The 16,513-nt window shown below is 42.5% G+C and overlaps 1 protein-coding gene and 1 long non-coding RNA gene across 6 annotated transcripts; one reads left to right on the forward strand and one right to left on the reverse strand.

Moving 5' to 3' along the window:
* Window positions 1–1,914: 1,914 nt before the first annotated feature.
* LOC142403063 (exosome RNA helicase MTR4-like) lies at window positions 1,915–11,023 on the reverse strand. 5 transcript variants are annotated; one of them, XR_012773589.1, is made up of 7 exons: window positions 10,884–11,023; window positions 10,342–10,470; window positions 9,897–10,030; window positions 5,818–5,879; window positions 3,480–3,654; window positions 2,381–2,471; window positions 1,915–2,039 (listed from the first exon to the last, which is right to left on the reverse strand). XR_012773589.1 is itself a non-coding variant. In XM_075489206.1 (3 exons), the coding sequence occupies exons 1-3, from the start codon at window positions 10,997–10,999 to the stop codon at window positions 10,024–10,026; spliced, it is 252 nt and encodes an 83-aa protein (XP_075345321.1). In that variant the 5' UTR covers window positions 11,000–11,023; the 3' UTR covers window positions 9,385–10,023. The 5 variants fall into 5 exon arrangements, 1 of the variants encoding a protein (XP_075345321.1); XR_012773590.1 differs by lacking the exon at window positions 5,818–5,879; XR_012773588.1 differs by lacking the exons at window positions 3,480–3,654; window positions 5,818–5,879 and adding an exon at window positions 3,655–3,728.
* A 402-nt stretch (window positions 11,024–11,425) lies between these two features.
* Window positions 11,426–16,274, forward strand: LOC142403074 (uncharacterized). The gene is made up of 3 exons (XR_012773599.1): window positions 11,426–11,667; window positions 15,828–15,901; window positions 16,161–16,274. It is a non-coding gene; the product is annotated as an uncharacterized LOC142403074 (long non-coding RNA).
* The last annotated feature ends 239 nt before the right edge of the window (window positions 16,275–16,513 follow it).

Consider the following 16,513-nt stretch of genomic DNA (forward strand, 5'->3'; position numbering starts at 1 on the left):
AGGAGACGGGGGAGAAAAGAAGGAAAGAAAAGTGGATTGAATAGTTGAGAAAGAACAGTCTAGTGGTTTGTTACACAGTTGTTTTGACTTTGGGAGAATACTCATTTTTCTAATGGACATAACATGACAATTTTGGGAAATACATTTGTTATGATCACTCTTCTCCCATTCTAGATAGAATTTTCTAGGAACTCTTGTGCTATTATTATTATAGTGAACAGAATTTTGGAGAAAGAAATAAAGTTTAAAATAGAGGAACAGTTCAACATTGTGATGACCAAGTACTCTTTTGTGCACCATTTCCTACTGAAAATAGCCTGATGTACTGGAATAGTAAATGAAAAAGCAATACGTATTTTTCATTTGTTTTTACACAAAAAGTCCCAAAGGAAATAGAAATATCTAACCAGAGTAACATTTCACATCAAACTACAATTGTGAATGAAACCATATTTTACTTATCTGTACCTTTACTGAAATCTAACTTTGTCATCTGAAGCGCATAGGCTTTGCAATCTTTTTTACTGAAGCTGAAAATAATCACAGGTTGGAAATTCCTTTCCATGATCATCTTCACAATCTTAAAAACACTTGAAGGACCTGCAGAGAGATTATGTTAATTTCAATGTAATTTTAGCAAAAAAGTATCTTATGGAATAATTGAGACACAATCACAACTTGCATACAACTTTGTTGTATTATGTAAGAAGTTACTGTATAATGGGATTCAAACTCACCTTTTGTTCCTCCTTTCCTGCCTTTCTGGTCCCCTTTTGCCAAGTCTCCTGCATCTCTAAGCACATGCACTGCTGTATTAAAATTATCTTCTCTGAAATCTCCCTAGATATAAACTACAACCTTTATAAGCAATTACTTCTTACATAGCCCACTTAAAAATACTTAGTGCTTTACATAGCCGGTACCATTACCCCATATTTACAGGCAGAAGGACAAAAACAATGCATAAGCTAGCAAGTGAGTTTACTAAGTCGGTGGCACAGCTCAGAATTACATTGTTGTCTCTGAAGTTACTGCTCATTGTTCTATCCACTGCACCATCAACTAGACCTGCTGAATGACACAACACCAAAAGTGACTTTTAAGAATGTCTACATGAAACAATGTCTTAATGCATAGGAAAAGCTTGTTTAGAAAAAAAATAAACAAAACACTTCCTTTAAAACATTAAATATTACGTAAAACTGCTTTAAAAACAAAAAATCACAGTCTAGTGTTCTGCAAAACAAAGTCAAGGTTTTGTGCCAAGCTTGAGTAGACATCTCTTATGCTACACTCCTTTCATCACAAACCACACAAGAATCAATCTTTGGGAAATTTATAAAAATCAAAGCAACCTCTTGTGGATATTAACTTCCCCAATTCTAATTCCCATATTCCTTGCTGCAAAAGCATCTCTTAAAAAACAGAATAAAATAAACACAATGGTTATGGGACAGGATAGATTTGTCGCATTCCTCTTTTCTTTTATTTGCATACATATATAGTATTTCCTATGGATTTATGATTTACTTTTGATTCCCACATGGCCTTTTTCCTGAGTTCTTCAAACAAATTCTCCAAATATACACTTGTCTATCGGCCCTCTGAAAATTATACTACATTCATCATGTTTCATAATTCAAAATGTTTGTTGAAATCAAGGTAGTGTCTAAGTAAGTGTTGAAAATAAACTTTAAAGAAACAGCTTTAATGTTACTATGTAGAACCAACAGCCAGTATAGCTGCAAAAGCTAGGAGTACAACCAAAGACGACAGGAGTGATCTATACCATCATTTATAAGCAATAATAAGATGACTAAAAAGAGGCTCAAAGGTCCAGTTCTCATCAACCAAAGAGACAGCATTATGCCACAAGACCACAAGGATGGAGGCATATCACATCAGAAATATTACCTGTTTGTGAAGATGGCAGATCCATTCAGCAAACTGACCGGGATTTGGAATAGTTGCACAAAGGAACACATAATGAACATTGTCAGGGAGCAAAATAATTGTCTCTTCCCAAACCACACCATGTTCTGAAAATTAAAAAGTCATATGGGAAATTTATGTGATTAAAGCCTATTTTTCAGCTCTGAGACCAAAGAACAGCATGCTTAAAATAAAACAAAAACTTAAAAAAGTCTCCCCTACAGGTATATACAAATGCCAGTGGCTTTTGCCTTGGCAAAGAAAATGCAGACTGCGACACACAATAACTATTTCATACATTCAGTAGAAAACAAATTCTGAATTATTTATGCACAAAGATGACAGATTTTAAAAGAGAGAATAAAGATTTAATTCTGTAAAAGAAATTTTTTTTGTTCTTGAAAAAAAAAGAAAAGATTTGAAAAGAAAAATTGTACATCTAGGATACCTGTATCTCTCATGTAGTGTATTTCATCAAAAATAATCCATGCGACTTTTTGCCTAACCTCAGAACCTCTGTAGAGCATACTTCTCAAAATCTAGAAAAGGAAAAAAAAAAATTGAGATCCATCACATGAAGTAACAACAGTCACGTTACAGAGATGCCACTAAGAAACTGCCAGAATTTTTGGTTCACATTTATATGGCAATATGAAATCTTATTTTGCACAAAGCTCAAAAGCATTTAAAGATTGGCTGTTGAGATGTTTTCCAAGTTGATTCCAATCTAACAAGTCTCATGATATGAGATGAAGTGATTTCCCTGCAAGAACAGTGAAGGAACAAGAAAGAAAAAAATGTTATTTTTCTCCCAACCTCTATTTAGCAGCATATTTGCTACAGGTCTACAAATCTATTTCTACCAAGCCGCCTTCTTCCCTCATCCTAATAGATAACCTGTCTGCGATTAAGAGGAAATCCTTTGTCAGAAGTCAAGTCATCCTGTCTCTCCACTCCAATCTTTCCCTACCAGAGTTTTCTCCATAAAACTTTTTACTCCTTTGAGGTAAAGACAGAAAGAGGAAAATTCCAACTCATGGCTGGACAGATTTCTACAACAGAAATACAACAAAACTGTGCCAACAGTGCTTTGTTACCAAAGGTGAAAAGCTGTATATTCCTGGAGTACTAATATCTAGTGCGAACCACTCAACTATCACTCAATGATTTCCCTCTCCCCATTTTGTTTCCCTAGAACAAAATACTGACCCTACAGGATTCAGTAAGTCTGGCTGACTTTCAATACCTCACATCTATCCAAAGAAAACTTACGTGTCTTGAACATTCAGGAAATTAAGTTCTACCTTTCTCCATGTGAGAATGAAAGTTCCTGACTAATAGTCCAAAAGCATGAATTTACACAGATTTACCTAACTTTTTCAATAATCAAAAGTTAAATCATTAAAGGGAGGCATAATGAACTTTATAACATTTTTTACCCTAATTTGGCTTATTATGATAACTTTAACCTTTTAATATCAGACCTTCTCAGTCAAAAAAGGGTAGAAGAATACACAGACAGATCAAGAATTAATGTCTGATCTTACCTATGTTGTCATTACCAGACAAGAAACTGTAGGATTAATGGTGACATCCCCAGTCATCAAACCAACATCCTGAAATTCCTCATACATCTCACCATACTTTTGGTTACTCAAAGCTTTAATTGGACTTGTAAATATCACACGCTGTTTCTCCCTCAAAGCCAGGGCAATTGCATACCTGTATTCAAACATTGTACATATTAAAGTTGTCAGGAAGACATTCGCAGCGTTTTACTTTCCTCTAATCTTGTGCTTAAAAAAAAAAAAAAATTAAAAACATGAAATTCAGAACACCAGTAGAATGATATGAAGCATTTCCTATCAAGATTATTAAGTTCAGTGCAATCTAAACTCAACTATGTATGCCTCTTTGGAGAATGACAAATCATTGACAACAAGTTAACTGATTTATTATGTACATAAGAGCACATCTAATTTAATCTAAAAATCTAACTGTCACTGTCTCGTGACAAACTATTATTAGATCCCATGTTCTAATATATCTACATGTACATCTCACTTCTCACCTGAGGTCAGCAAAGCCACTCCACTGTCAGACCAAACCCTGACAAAAACGTACACTATCTTTTAAATATTTCTTTCCTGATAAACACCAAGATGCAAATTAAGTCAAACCAATGCTTCTGACATAAAAGCAAAGAAAACACACAAGAACCTCCTTAGCAGTTATAGGCAGGGGCTAGAAAACAAAGGTATTTTTCAAAATTCATGTCAATCTGTATTGCAAAAATTTTCCTTTCAGTCTATACAAAAACATCTCAACAAAACCAGGTTGTTTAAAAATAAAAGGTAAGTCTAAACATGAATCAAGCCTTTCACTACCCACTAAACAAGATTAAATATTTTTTAATATTCAAGAGTAGTCAATTCAATTCTAACACTGATGGTCCAAACTCTGTATCAAGCAACGGATGCACAACAGCTACTGATGGTTCAACGAAACGACAGGAAAAACATCACACCATTCTCTTATCAGAGGCTGTCAGAAAATTACTTACTCTGCACATACAGTTTTACCAGCTGATGTATGAGCCAACACTAACACAGACTGGTTATTATCTACACAAAGAATAGCTTCTCTATGAAAGGCATCAAGAATAAATGGATATTCCTAACAAGAAAGAAAGCAAAAAAATTACATATTTTTAACACAAACTGTTACTTACGTCTAATTATTTTTTGACTGATCTAGTGTGCAAATTACAGGCAGAAATGAAATCCTGTAGATATTTGTAACTTAAATTGATCTTAATCCAGTATTTTGCAATGACTTTTGTATTGGGTTTGCGTGGCAAGGTTTTGGTAGCAGGGGGGGCTGCAAGGGGTGGTTTCTGTGAGAAGATGCCAGAAGCTTCCCTCATGTCTGATAGAGCCAGTACCAGCCAACTCCAAGACGGACCCACCACTGGCCAAGGCTGAGCCAAACAGCGACGGTGGAAGCACCTCTGTGATAACATATTTAAGAAGGGGAAAAAAAACTGCTGCGCAACAACAACCGGGAGAGAGGAGCGAGAATATGTGAGAGAAACAACTCTGCAGACACCAAGGTCAGTGAAGGAGGGGGAGGAGGTGTTCCAGGCACCAGAGCAGAGATTCCCCTGCAGCTCATGGGGAAGACCAGGGTGAGGCAGGCTGTCCCCCTGCAGCCCATGGAGGTTAATGATGGAGCAGATATCCACCTGCAGCCCATGGAGGACCCCATGCCAGAGCAAATGGATGTGCCTGAAGGAGGCTGTGACCCCGTGGAGAGCCTGCACTGGAGCAGGCTCCTGGCAGGACCTCTGAACCCATGGAGAGGAGCCCATGCTGGAGCAGGTTTGCTGGCAGGACTTGTGACCCTGCGGGGGACTCACACTGAGGAGAGGAGTGATAGAGCAGCTTGGTGGGCACCTGGTGTCCAGACAAGGTTAACCCACCACAACTTTGTATTTAAATTAATTTAAATTAATTTAAATTAATTTTATCTGACACACACACCTAAGATCTTTGCTTATGTCTTCTTGTCATATGGAATGAAAATCTAGCCCTGATGACTGGATTTTCTTTAATGTACTAATTTAGGTAGAGAAACTACAGTGTACGGCTGAAGTCACTGCCTGATGTCATAGAACAGAAGTGAAATCACAACAGCTTATCCACCCCATGCACACCATTTTACCAAATTTAAAATATAGAAACACCAATCTTACTTAGGGCAAGCCATCTTTTTAAGATATTCTTTTCCAAGCCTTACTGACAAAGTATATCACTTTCCCCTCTACCCTCATCTACTGTCTAAAGCATACGCAAAAAGAAAAAACGAATGCAACCTATCACATACTTTGTAGCTTTTCCAGTTCTTGGCTTCAGGCCTGTGAAGTCTTCATCTGCTGGAAGCGCAACCTATAAAATACATTTTAAATAAAAACAGTTGCATTGTTCTTGGTGTCCACTCCAGCGACATGGCAAGCTATGAAGAGCTGGGGCTGGAGATGTAAAGTGCGCGAAAACCAATATGAATTTCTATTATCCTGTTTCTACAACTTCATGTGTTAAGGTCTCCTTCCTTCCTCTCAAAGGTTTTCAACTAATATCTCTACCCTCCTGCCACCAACATTCCTTCTCTCATTTCTCTGATACTTCCTACTGCCTAGCATGAAATATTTCCGCTTCACCTAACTTGGAACATTAGCTCTTCAGGCCAAGATATAGTCATGGCTTCGGGCTAACAGACATTAGAAACAAATACTCAACTCACATTGATCACACTCCCTTTCCAAGGACAATGTGTTTATACAGGTAAAGTTCCTGTTCCTGGCCAATATCTAACATTCATTCATGCTAAATAGATAAGCTCTCTTCAGTTACTAAGTGATGGCAAACCTCTACCAGACATTTCTACATAACAAAGACTGTGCAGATGCATGGGCTTTAAAACCTGTATCATCAATTGTATATACAGTCCTTTTATTAAAAAGGTGTCATCCATCATACAGGGTCCTTGAATGTGACCCTAATTAACATGAGCTAGTTCTGGAGGACAGCACAGAAAAGGAAATGAGCATACAAGTACATGGAAGTTAAAATTTACATACATAATTCTCATAGAAACTCTTCCTGTCAATCATCTTCAGATGAAGGATGACAAAAAAAAAATCAGCATTAATACTTCTCATTTTTCATATTTTAAATTGTATTTATTTCCATTAAAACAAATTGAAAATGGATAGTTTTCATTTTTTTTGCTTTCACATAAAAAAGACTTTTTTCCCTTTTTACCAAAATGTAATTTTCAGCAGTAATCAGCCTTACAAGAACGAATTTCATTCTTGAACCAGAACAGCAAATTATTTTCAAGCAATGCTGAACACTTAGATCATACTATGAACACAGACCTATGTTAACAATCAGTAGATTCGCCTCCTCAACAATAGTACTCAGAATATTCTCAGTACCTTTCAAATATGGAAATCTATCAACATTATCATCAAGTCTTACACGATCACTCATTTTCTTGCAAGTATCATTCAAACTACTTCTGGAAGACCCTGGTAATTACAGGCTTGTCAGTCTCACTTCAGTGCCTGGTAAAATTATGGAGGAGGTTATTCTGGGAGTTATTGAAAAACACGCGAGAGACAACACAGTCATTGGCCACAGCCAGCACGGGTTCACGAGGGGAAAGTCCTGCTTAACCAACTTAATTTCCTTTTATGACAAGGTCACCCATCTAGTTGACCAAGGGAAGCCAGGAGATGTGGTGGTTTTGGATTTTAGCAAAGCTTTTGATACTCTCTCTCACAGTATCCTTCTGGACAAAATGTCCAGCACACAGCTAGACAAGTCCATAATATGATGGGTGAGCAATTGGCTGACGGGTCGGGCTCAAAGAGTTAGAGCAAATGGGGTCACATCAGGCTGGCGGCCAGTCACCAGTGGGGTTCCCCAGGGCTCAATTTTAGGGCCAGTGCTCTTCAATGTTTTTATAAATGATCTGGACACAGGAATCAAATGTACATTAAGTAAGTTTGCCGACGATACTAAACTAGGAGGAGCTGTGGACTCCCTCGAGGGTAGAGAGGCCTTACAGAGAGATCTGGATAGACTAGAGAGCTGGGCAATCACCAACCGTATGGAATTTAACAAGAGCAAGTGCCGGATTCTCCACCTGGGACGGGGGTAATCCCGGTTATACGTACAAATTGGGGGACGAGAGGCTGGAGAGCAGCCCCCCGGAAAGAGACCTGGGGGTTTGGGTTGATGGCAAGTTGAATATGAGTCAACAGTGTGCCCCGGCAGCCAAAAGGGCCAACCGTGTCCTGGGGTGCATCAAGCACTGCATAGCTAGCCGGTCGAGGGAGGCGATTGTCCCACTCTACACTGCACTGGTGCGGCCCCACCTCGAGTACTATGTGCAGTTTTGGGTGCCTCAATATAAGAAGGACATCAAACTATTAGAGTGTGTCCAGAGGAGGGCGACCAAGATGGTGAAAGGCCTCGAGGGCAAGACTTATGAGGAGCGGCGGAGGTCACTTGGTTTGTTCAGCTTGGAGAAGAGAAGGCTGAGGGGTGACCTCATTGCAGTCTACAACTTCCTCAAGGGGGGCAGTGGAGGGGGAGGTGCTGATCTCCTCTCTCTGGTGACCAGCGATAGGACACGAGGAAATGGAATGAAGCTGCGTCAGGGGAAGTTCAGATTGGACGTTAGGAAAAGGTTCTTCACTGAGAGGGCGGTCGGTCACTGGAACGGGCTCCCCAGGGAAGTGGGGACAGCACCAAGCCTGTCAGAGTTCAAGGAGCATCTGGAGGACGCTCTTAGTCATATGGTTTAGTGTTAGGTAGTCCTGCAAGGAGCAGGGAGTTGGACTCGATGATCCTTATGGGTCCCTTCCAACTTGAGATATTCTATGATTCTATAGTAAGATATCCTATTGATTTTAAAGTGTATTTTGTGCATGCTCAATGCCAGGTGCAGACCTCAAACTCTTTACAAGCCTGTTCCATCTTAAATATAATATGAAATAATATATAATAAGTACAAGAACAATAAACAATATTATAATACTGACAGTAATACATATACTTCTATGAAACAAGCCTATACTTTTCATGTGCACTTTCACTGCACTCACCTCATGTGTACAACCTTCAAGTTTCCACAGGTTGCACCTTTACTTGAGGCATCAAGTCTGCCAGACTAAAAACATGAGTTAGGATTGCCAAAAACATATTTAAAATTCCTGTTTTCTTTATAAACGGGAAAATGTTGAACTTCACCTGTACTTTAACTGCAACATTAAAAAAAGGATGCACAAACTTAAAACAGACTGTTGGCAGAGACTACTACCAGGACTAAGAATACTTGTGTAAAATTTTGCTACTTTATAAATCTAATTTAGCTACCACTTTGGAATTTGTAACAATTTAAAAACTTGCACCACAAAACAACACTAGGATCACGTTTATAAAAGAATATTCGCATTAAGTTTTCTGATTAAATGGGGACTTTATTTCAATATACAACGAAGCAAAATTCAAGACCTGTATTCATGCTACTAGTCATGACACCGAATACCAGCAGCCTGAAGCATCCCAAGCAGCTGCCTGAAGATGAGACCCCTCTTTACTTTACCAGTCCCTTATCTCATAGTCACAAGAAGGGGCTAGTGTCTCACTGCACAAAACAGTGGTTTTCTCACACGGTTTTAACATACTTAGTAAGCTACTGTGGGCAAGTATACATTTTACTGAGACCACTAACACAGAAATTAACTTAAAATGTTAACTCTGGTTCTACTTTGCTTCTATACAGGTACCCTTTGTTTACAACATTTTGAGAAGTCTTCTCATGACTGTTCTCACAGAAAATCTTACCTTGAACTTAAGAAAAATTATCATGCAACACCAAATGACAATCCAAACCAGAATTCTGTCTCACAGAAGTCAATAATATGTCACCCAGAGAAAAGTACAAGAACACAGTGAGCACATAGTTTTTATTTCTGTAGTAGAGTTTTCTACATCTTGAGCTAGGAGGTATACATCTGCATTTGGCAGCTCTGGATGAATTTTTATTCCATGAACCTACCTAATCATTTTCTGAACCAACATAACCTTCCAAGTTCCCAACAATCTCTTAAGATACACTGAGAAAGCTCCTGTACTGTCCCTTCAATCTGTTTTCAAAATTCCTCATAATACCTGTCATGAAGTTCTGGAAAGAAAAGAGGGAGAGACATGCAGATCCTAAAGCACAGAAATGGCATTCTGGCTTCCTTTCAGCTGCCTTATCTCCCCAGCTGTTGACACGTCCAAGCTTACCCCCCCTCTCCATGTCAGATACCTGCCATTTGTGCTCAAATTTAAAAGCATGTCTGTACTCAGATTCCAAATATTTGTTGCAGTTATAATCTTACATACCTCAAAAGCCATGTTTCTGTCTCCTTGGTCAAATTCTTCTTCCTGTATCCCAAGCCAATTATGTCTTTCAGTGACCTGCTACACAGCAAGCCTGCCTCCTGCCATGTGCCTCACTGCTTATCTCTTTCTACATCCTGAAATCAACACGATGGCTTCAATCAATAGCTGCCAATCCATATGCAGCAACAACAAATATATGAACATTTTATACTGCAGTTACCTATCTGTCCACAATATTATTTTAAACCTATCCAGTGTTTGTCACTGCCAAAGCTGTACTACCAACACATCCTCACTTAAATAGATAATGGAAAATCAATTTCATATGCAAATTCACCTTTATATAAAAACACTGCAAAGCTATGTACATCGAGTATTCAAACTGGCATATAGCTAACTAGTATGTCTTGCTATTATTTCCTTACACATTAAGTTGGGCACTTACTTAACATCTTCTGATACATCTTCCAATTTTGGCTTCTTTCCCAAAATTGCATCTTCTGTACTATCGACTTCAACTTCCATTTTGGACTTCCCTGTCTCAGCTACTGAAGATTTTTCCTCTGATCGTTTTCTGCAACATAAATAGACAACAAATTTAAAGCTTGCCTCTTTTACATATGTATTTTCAGAAAAGAAATCGGGTGTCCTATCGGCAACACTGATCACACTGCATTTAGGGCACAACCCGGGGAGCTCCACTCATGAAAACCACCGTGGGTTCTCAAATCACTTCCCAGATGAGCTCACCCCCAGGTCCCTGCGCCCCCCAGTCGCCCACTGCCCCCGGGCTGGCTACAGCTTTGGGGCCGGGGGGGGGGGGGGGCAGGAAAGAGACACTACCTTTAGGTTGCACCAACTCCCCGATCTCGAGGGGTTCAGTAGCTCAAACCAGCCGGCAGCAGCCGGGCCCAGCAGTGCGGCCCGAGCCCCAGCCGCCAGAGCACCCCCTGCCCTACTGCCCCCGGCCCCCCACCGCGCCCTCACCCCGGTCTCCTGGCGCCCTCGGTGACACCCCCTTTGCTCTTCTTGGCGCCGGAGGCGGCGGCGGCCGAATCCCCTTCAAACACGCTGAACAGCTCGTCCCCAAACGTGTCCGCCATCCTTCCCACCAGTCCCACAATGCCTCGCGCGGGACAGCTTCCTCCCACCCCCCGGATCCTTTCTGCCCCTACCCCAGCGCTGCACCCCGAAGAGCAACAGCGCCCCCCGCCGCCCCCGGGCACCGAGAGCCCCACGCACAGCCCGATCCCGATCCCGATCCCGCCCCGCTAGCACCGGAGCACTGTAAGTCTCCCTTCAACGCACAACGGCCCCAAGGCTGGCCCTTCCCACAACCCCGGCGGTGACCCTTGGCCCGGAATCTGATTTCCGAAAGGCCTGGGAAGCCTGGCGGCGGCGAGGTGCCTGCCCTCACGCGCTGACCAATGGGAGGCGGAGGACGGTACCAAGCGGGCAGTGCTAGCCAATGGAGAGCGGTAGGTGGTGCTGAGCGTGGTGCCCGGATGTAGGGGGTGGGCTGGTTCCGGTGCGGGTAGGGGGTGTCGTGGGCGGCCGTAATAAGAAATATCGGGTGGGCAGCATTGCTTATACCGTTTTCGCTGCTGTCAGGGCGCGAGCTACTGTGGAGGCTGCTGCCTGCCTCCAAGCATCTTTGTGTCAAGCAAGGTATCGGGTCGTGTGGTGTAAGGCGGCCTCCGGCCTAACAGCCCTGGAGCGGCTGTGCCGGGGGGGGAGAGGCGTCAGAGCTCAGATGGCTGCGGGCCACCCGGTGAGTTCGGGCGTCGCGCTCTGGCCTCGCTGTGAGGTGGCTGAGGGGCGGTCCAGCTGGCTGGGAGTGCACGGAGGGCAGCTTCGTCAGGGTGCCCCCGAGGGTGCAGCCTGTCTCTGCCAGGGGGCCCCGGCATTACGGGAAAAAATTTGCTAGAAGACTTGAAGTTAGTGAGCGTCGAGAGAGGCACCTTAAGTCCCTCTGACACAGAGCTGATCAGGCCTGGTATTAGCCTATCTCACTTCCTGGAGTGTTCCTGAGCAGATGAGCCTTGTTTGCACTGATGTGTTGAGTTAGTTACAGAAAGTCTCTCATTAGATTATTAACAGTTCTTGTGAAGCAAGTGTTGTTGTAGTGCTTTCCCAGTAATGAGTCTCTTTCATAGATGCACGTTCCATATGTGCACAAAACTGACTTAATGTGGATTTGGGCTTTTTTTTTTTTTTATGTAATCCTGTGGGTGTCATGAAAAAGTCCAGAGCAGTTCCAGGGCTGGAGGCACTGCAGCAGTGTTGGATGAGCAGCAGGGATGACTTTTCTGGGTGCAGCCTGAAACTCAAACTGCATTCTGCAGCACTGAGATGTCTGTTTTCAATAAATCAGCTTTACCAGAAGTAGCTCAGGTACCTTATAACATCAGTAACAGCTTGTGTTGCAGACTATAAGCAAATCATGTAATGGCCAGGCCATTTGAAATTCCAACTTGTTAACACAAGGTCTTGCAATCTGTTAACTTAAACTTCTGAAGTCTCTTAATGCACTCTACTTTTCCAAATTGGTGTTCTGATAACTGTATTTCTTATGTCTTCTATTCCTTCAACACCATGGTACTCAGTCCTCCTTAGAAACTATGCAACTTGTCTCCCAGATTGTCTGCCATAGTGAAAAATAAGTCAGTGTAAGTGAAAAGTAAGTTGGCATAGCCTAAATACTGTGTAGTTGCACAGCACACCAGTAAGTACCAGTGATTAGCTCATGAGTGCTAACTGCTGTTTGTAGCTTCTGATCAGAGGTGACTGCTTTTTTCTGAAATGCAGTTATCTATATCCAGCCCTGATCTAAAAATGGGCTCTCCTAGAGCCTCTCTGCAGGCAACCCAACTCGCGTAAGCTGTCCAACCTGCCTGCTGGCATGCTGAGGAGCTGGGAGGTAGCAGTGCCTCCTGGAGTGCAGTGTTGCTCTGTCTGATGTGGCATGCAGCCTTGCAAGGTGGTGAAAGCTGTGAGGTTGCTCAGTTCCTTTTTACCTGTGCAGTACCAGAAATGGTATGTGTGTTCTAAAAAAGGAGTCCAGTATCAAGCTGTGTGTTGTGAGAAGCTAAACTAGTCTAATGACAATAAATAGCTTTGTGAATTAATATTTTTCTAACAGCTGGTAAATGAAAAATATTTAAGAATGACTATAGCAGATCAGATCAAAGGTCTGCGTAACCCAGTGCACTCTCCTAGATAGGGGCCAAAAGCAGATATCTAGGTAAGAATAGGTTGGGCATGCAGTGATACTTCCATAGGGTACTCATACATCCTCCACCACTTGTGGCTTAGAGACTTCCTGAGCCAGATACAATGTCTTTTCAATACCTTTCCAGATTGATGGATTTCTTTACTACTGTGGTGGGTTGACCCTGGCTGGATGCCAGGTTGTCCTGGTTTCAGCTGAGACAGAGTTAATTTTCTTTATAGTGGCTGGTATGGGGCTATGTTTTGGATTTGTGCTGAAGACAGTGTTGATAATACAGAGATGTTTTAGTTGCTGCTGTACTAGTCAAGGACTTTTCAGCTTCCCGTGCTCTGCCAGGTGCAGAAGAAGCTGGGAGGGGACACAGCCAGGATAGTTGATCCAAACTGACCAAAGGGCTATTCCATACCACATGACGTCATGCTCAGTATATATAAGCTGGGGAAGAAGAAGGAAGGGGGGACATTCGGAGTGATGGCGTTTGTCTTCCCAAGTAACCGTTACGCTTGATGGAGCCCTGCTTTCCTGGAGATGGCTGAACACCTGCCTGCCCCTGGGAAGTAGCGAAGGAATTCCTTGCTTTGCTTGTGTGCGCGGCTTTTGCTTTCCCTATTAAACTGTTTTTATCTCAACCCTCAAGTTTTCTTACTTTTGCTCTTCCGATTCTCTCCCCCATCCCACCGAGGGGGAGTGAGCGAGCGGCTGTGTGGTGCTTAGCTGCCGGCTGGGGTTAAACCACGACACAGGTGCCCACCAAAGCTGCTCTATCGCTCCCCCTCCTCAGCTGGACAGGAGAGAGAAAATATAACAAAAAGCTCGTGGGTCAAGATAAGGACAGGGAGAGATCACTCATCAATTACCACCACGGGCAAAACAGACTCGACTCAGGGAAAATGAATTTAGTTTATTGCCAATCAAATCGGAGTAGGATAATGAGAAATAAAACCAAATCTTAAAACGTCTTCCCCCCACTACTCCCTTCTTCCTGGGCTCAACTTCACTCCTGATTTCTCTACCTTCTCCCCCCAAGCAGTGCAGGGGAATGGGGGTTGCGGTCAGTTCATAGCACGTTGTCTCTGCTGCTCCTGCCTCCTCACACTCTTCCCCTGTTCCAGCATGGGGTCCCTCTCATGGGAGATGGTCCTCCACAAACTGCTCCAGCATGGGCCCTTTCTACGGGGTGCAGTCCTTCAGGAACAGACTGCTCCAGCGTGGGTCCCCCACGGGGTCACGAGTCCTGCAAGCAAACCTGCTCCAGCATGGGCTCCTCTCCCCACGGGGTCACAGGTCCTGCCAGGAGCCTGCTCCAGTGTGTGCTTCCCACGGGGTCACAGCCTCCTTCAGGCACATCCATTTGCTCTTGCGTGGGGTCCTCCATGGGCTGCAGGTGGATATCTGCTCCACCGTGGACCTCCATGGGCTGCAGGGGGACAGCCTGCCTCACCCTGGTCTTCCCAATGAGCTGCAGGGGAATCCAGGCTTTGGCGCCTGGAGCATCTCCTCCCTCTCCCTTCTTCACTGACCTTGGTGTCTGCAGAGTTGTTTCTCTCTCATATTCTCACTCCTCTCTTCTGACTGCTATTGCTGTTGCACAGTTTGGTTTTTTTTTTTTCCCCCTTCTTAAATATGTTATCACAGAGGCACTACCACCATTGCTGTTTGGCTCAGCCTTGGCCAGTGGCAGGTCCACCTTGGAGCTGGCTGGCACTGGCTCTATCGGACTTAGGGGAAGCTTCTAGCAGCTTCTCACAGAAGTCCCCCTGCTACCAAAACCTTGCCATGCAAACCCAATACAACTACAAAGCTATCCTGCCTCCCCTTGGACTTACGTAAACATCCAGTATCCATGCCTTCAGTGGCAAAGAGTTCTGTTATGTAGCTATGCACTTGGCAATAAAAAAAAAAAAAAAATCACTCTTGCTTGTTTTGAACCTGCCGTTAGCTTCCCTATTTGGCACTCAATGTTTCTGGGTTGAGAGTAAGCAAGCAGTAAATCACATTTCCTCTCGTTGTGCCACTCGGGATTTTACATTTTGTCTGCTAAGAGTCATACCCTTCTCTGCTATTCCTTGTTCAAGAGCCTCTCTGTACCATTGATTTTGTGTGTCCAAAGAAGGGCAACGAAGCTGGTGAAGGGTCTAGAGAGCAAGTCTTATGAGGAGCGGCTGAGGGAACTGGGGTTGTTTAGCCTGGAGAAAAGGAGGCTGAGGGGAGACCTTACTGCTCTCTACAACTACCTGAAAGGAGGTTGTAGAGAGGTGGGGGTTGGTCTCTTCTCCCAGGTAACGAGTGATAGGAGGAGAGGAAATGGCCTCAAGTTGCGCCAGGGGAGGTTTAGACTGGATATTAGGAAATTTTTCTTCACTGAAAGGATTATCAAGCATTGGAACAGGCTGCCCAGGGAAGTGGTTGAGTCACCATCCCTGGAGGTATTTAAAAGACGTTTGGATGAGGTGCTTATGGACATGGTTTAGTGGTGGTCTTGGCAGTGTTAGGTTTACGGTTGGACTCGATGATCTTAAAGGTCTTTTCCAACCTGTGCAATTTTGTGATTATTTTTATTATGTATGTGTGTGTGTTTCTGGCACATTAGTGTAATACTTGCCTGCACTAACCTGTGTTACGTTGGGTCTACTTTAGCTACTGTAAACAATGTTCTCTGTGTTCTGCTTATGCAGTTGATGGCTATTTGCAATTTGCAGGTCCAAAAACTTACAGTTTTAGTTCAACAACAGATTCCAATGCTGCTGCAAATCTAGATAAATCTGTTTTTAAGGTGAGTATCTTCTTTAGGTAAAACAACTTTGCTTTTCATAGTACTTTTTTAGCTGAGTAAATATTTTTTCAGCTATAACTGTTACGTTATGCAGGTAAGCTACATTAATGTCTTAGACATTGACTCTTTTGAGCTTGAGGTGTTTGGGATTTTGAGCGTGCTTTAAGAAATAGGGGTAAACTAACAGGGTAGGAGAACATCTATCATAAAAAAAAAAGTCATAAAAATTTGTAATGTTTTACTAATTTTCTCTATGCAGGTAATGATAAATGGTAACTTGGAGAAAAGGATTATTGATGTAATCAGTGACCATAAAAAACAAAATGATGACAAAGGAGTGATTTCCAGATGACTTGCTGCTAAGAAACTACAGGTAGTGTTTAAAGTGTTGTCCTCTGACCATTCTTTATATAGGATAAAGTTTCTTTTTTGTCATTCATGTAATGTATTGTACTATACTTCTGTGTGTAGTACAAGTCAGAAAGTCATGCTTTCCAGTAATTACATTAATGAGTAGCCAGTGGAATCAATGAGTATGTTTATTAGGAAAGATGCATCTTTATGCATTCAATAATCAAAATCAGCGTCTGTGGACATAATAGAGGAATAGAA

The sequence above is a fragment of the Mycteria americana genome (genome assembly GCF_035582795.1).
Source record: "Mycteria americana isolate JAX WOST 10 ecotype Jacksonville Zoo and Gardens chromosome W unlocalized genomic scaffold, USCA_MyAme_1.0 Scaffold_33, whole genome shotgun sequence".
NCBI lineage: Eukaryota > Metazoa > Chordata > Aves > Ciconiiformes > Ciconiidae > Mycteria > Mycteria americana.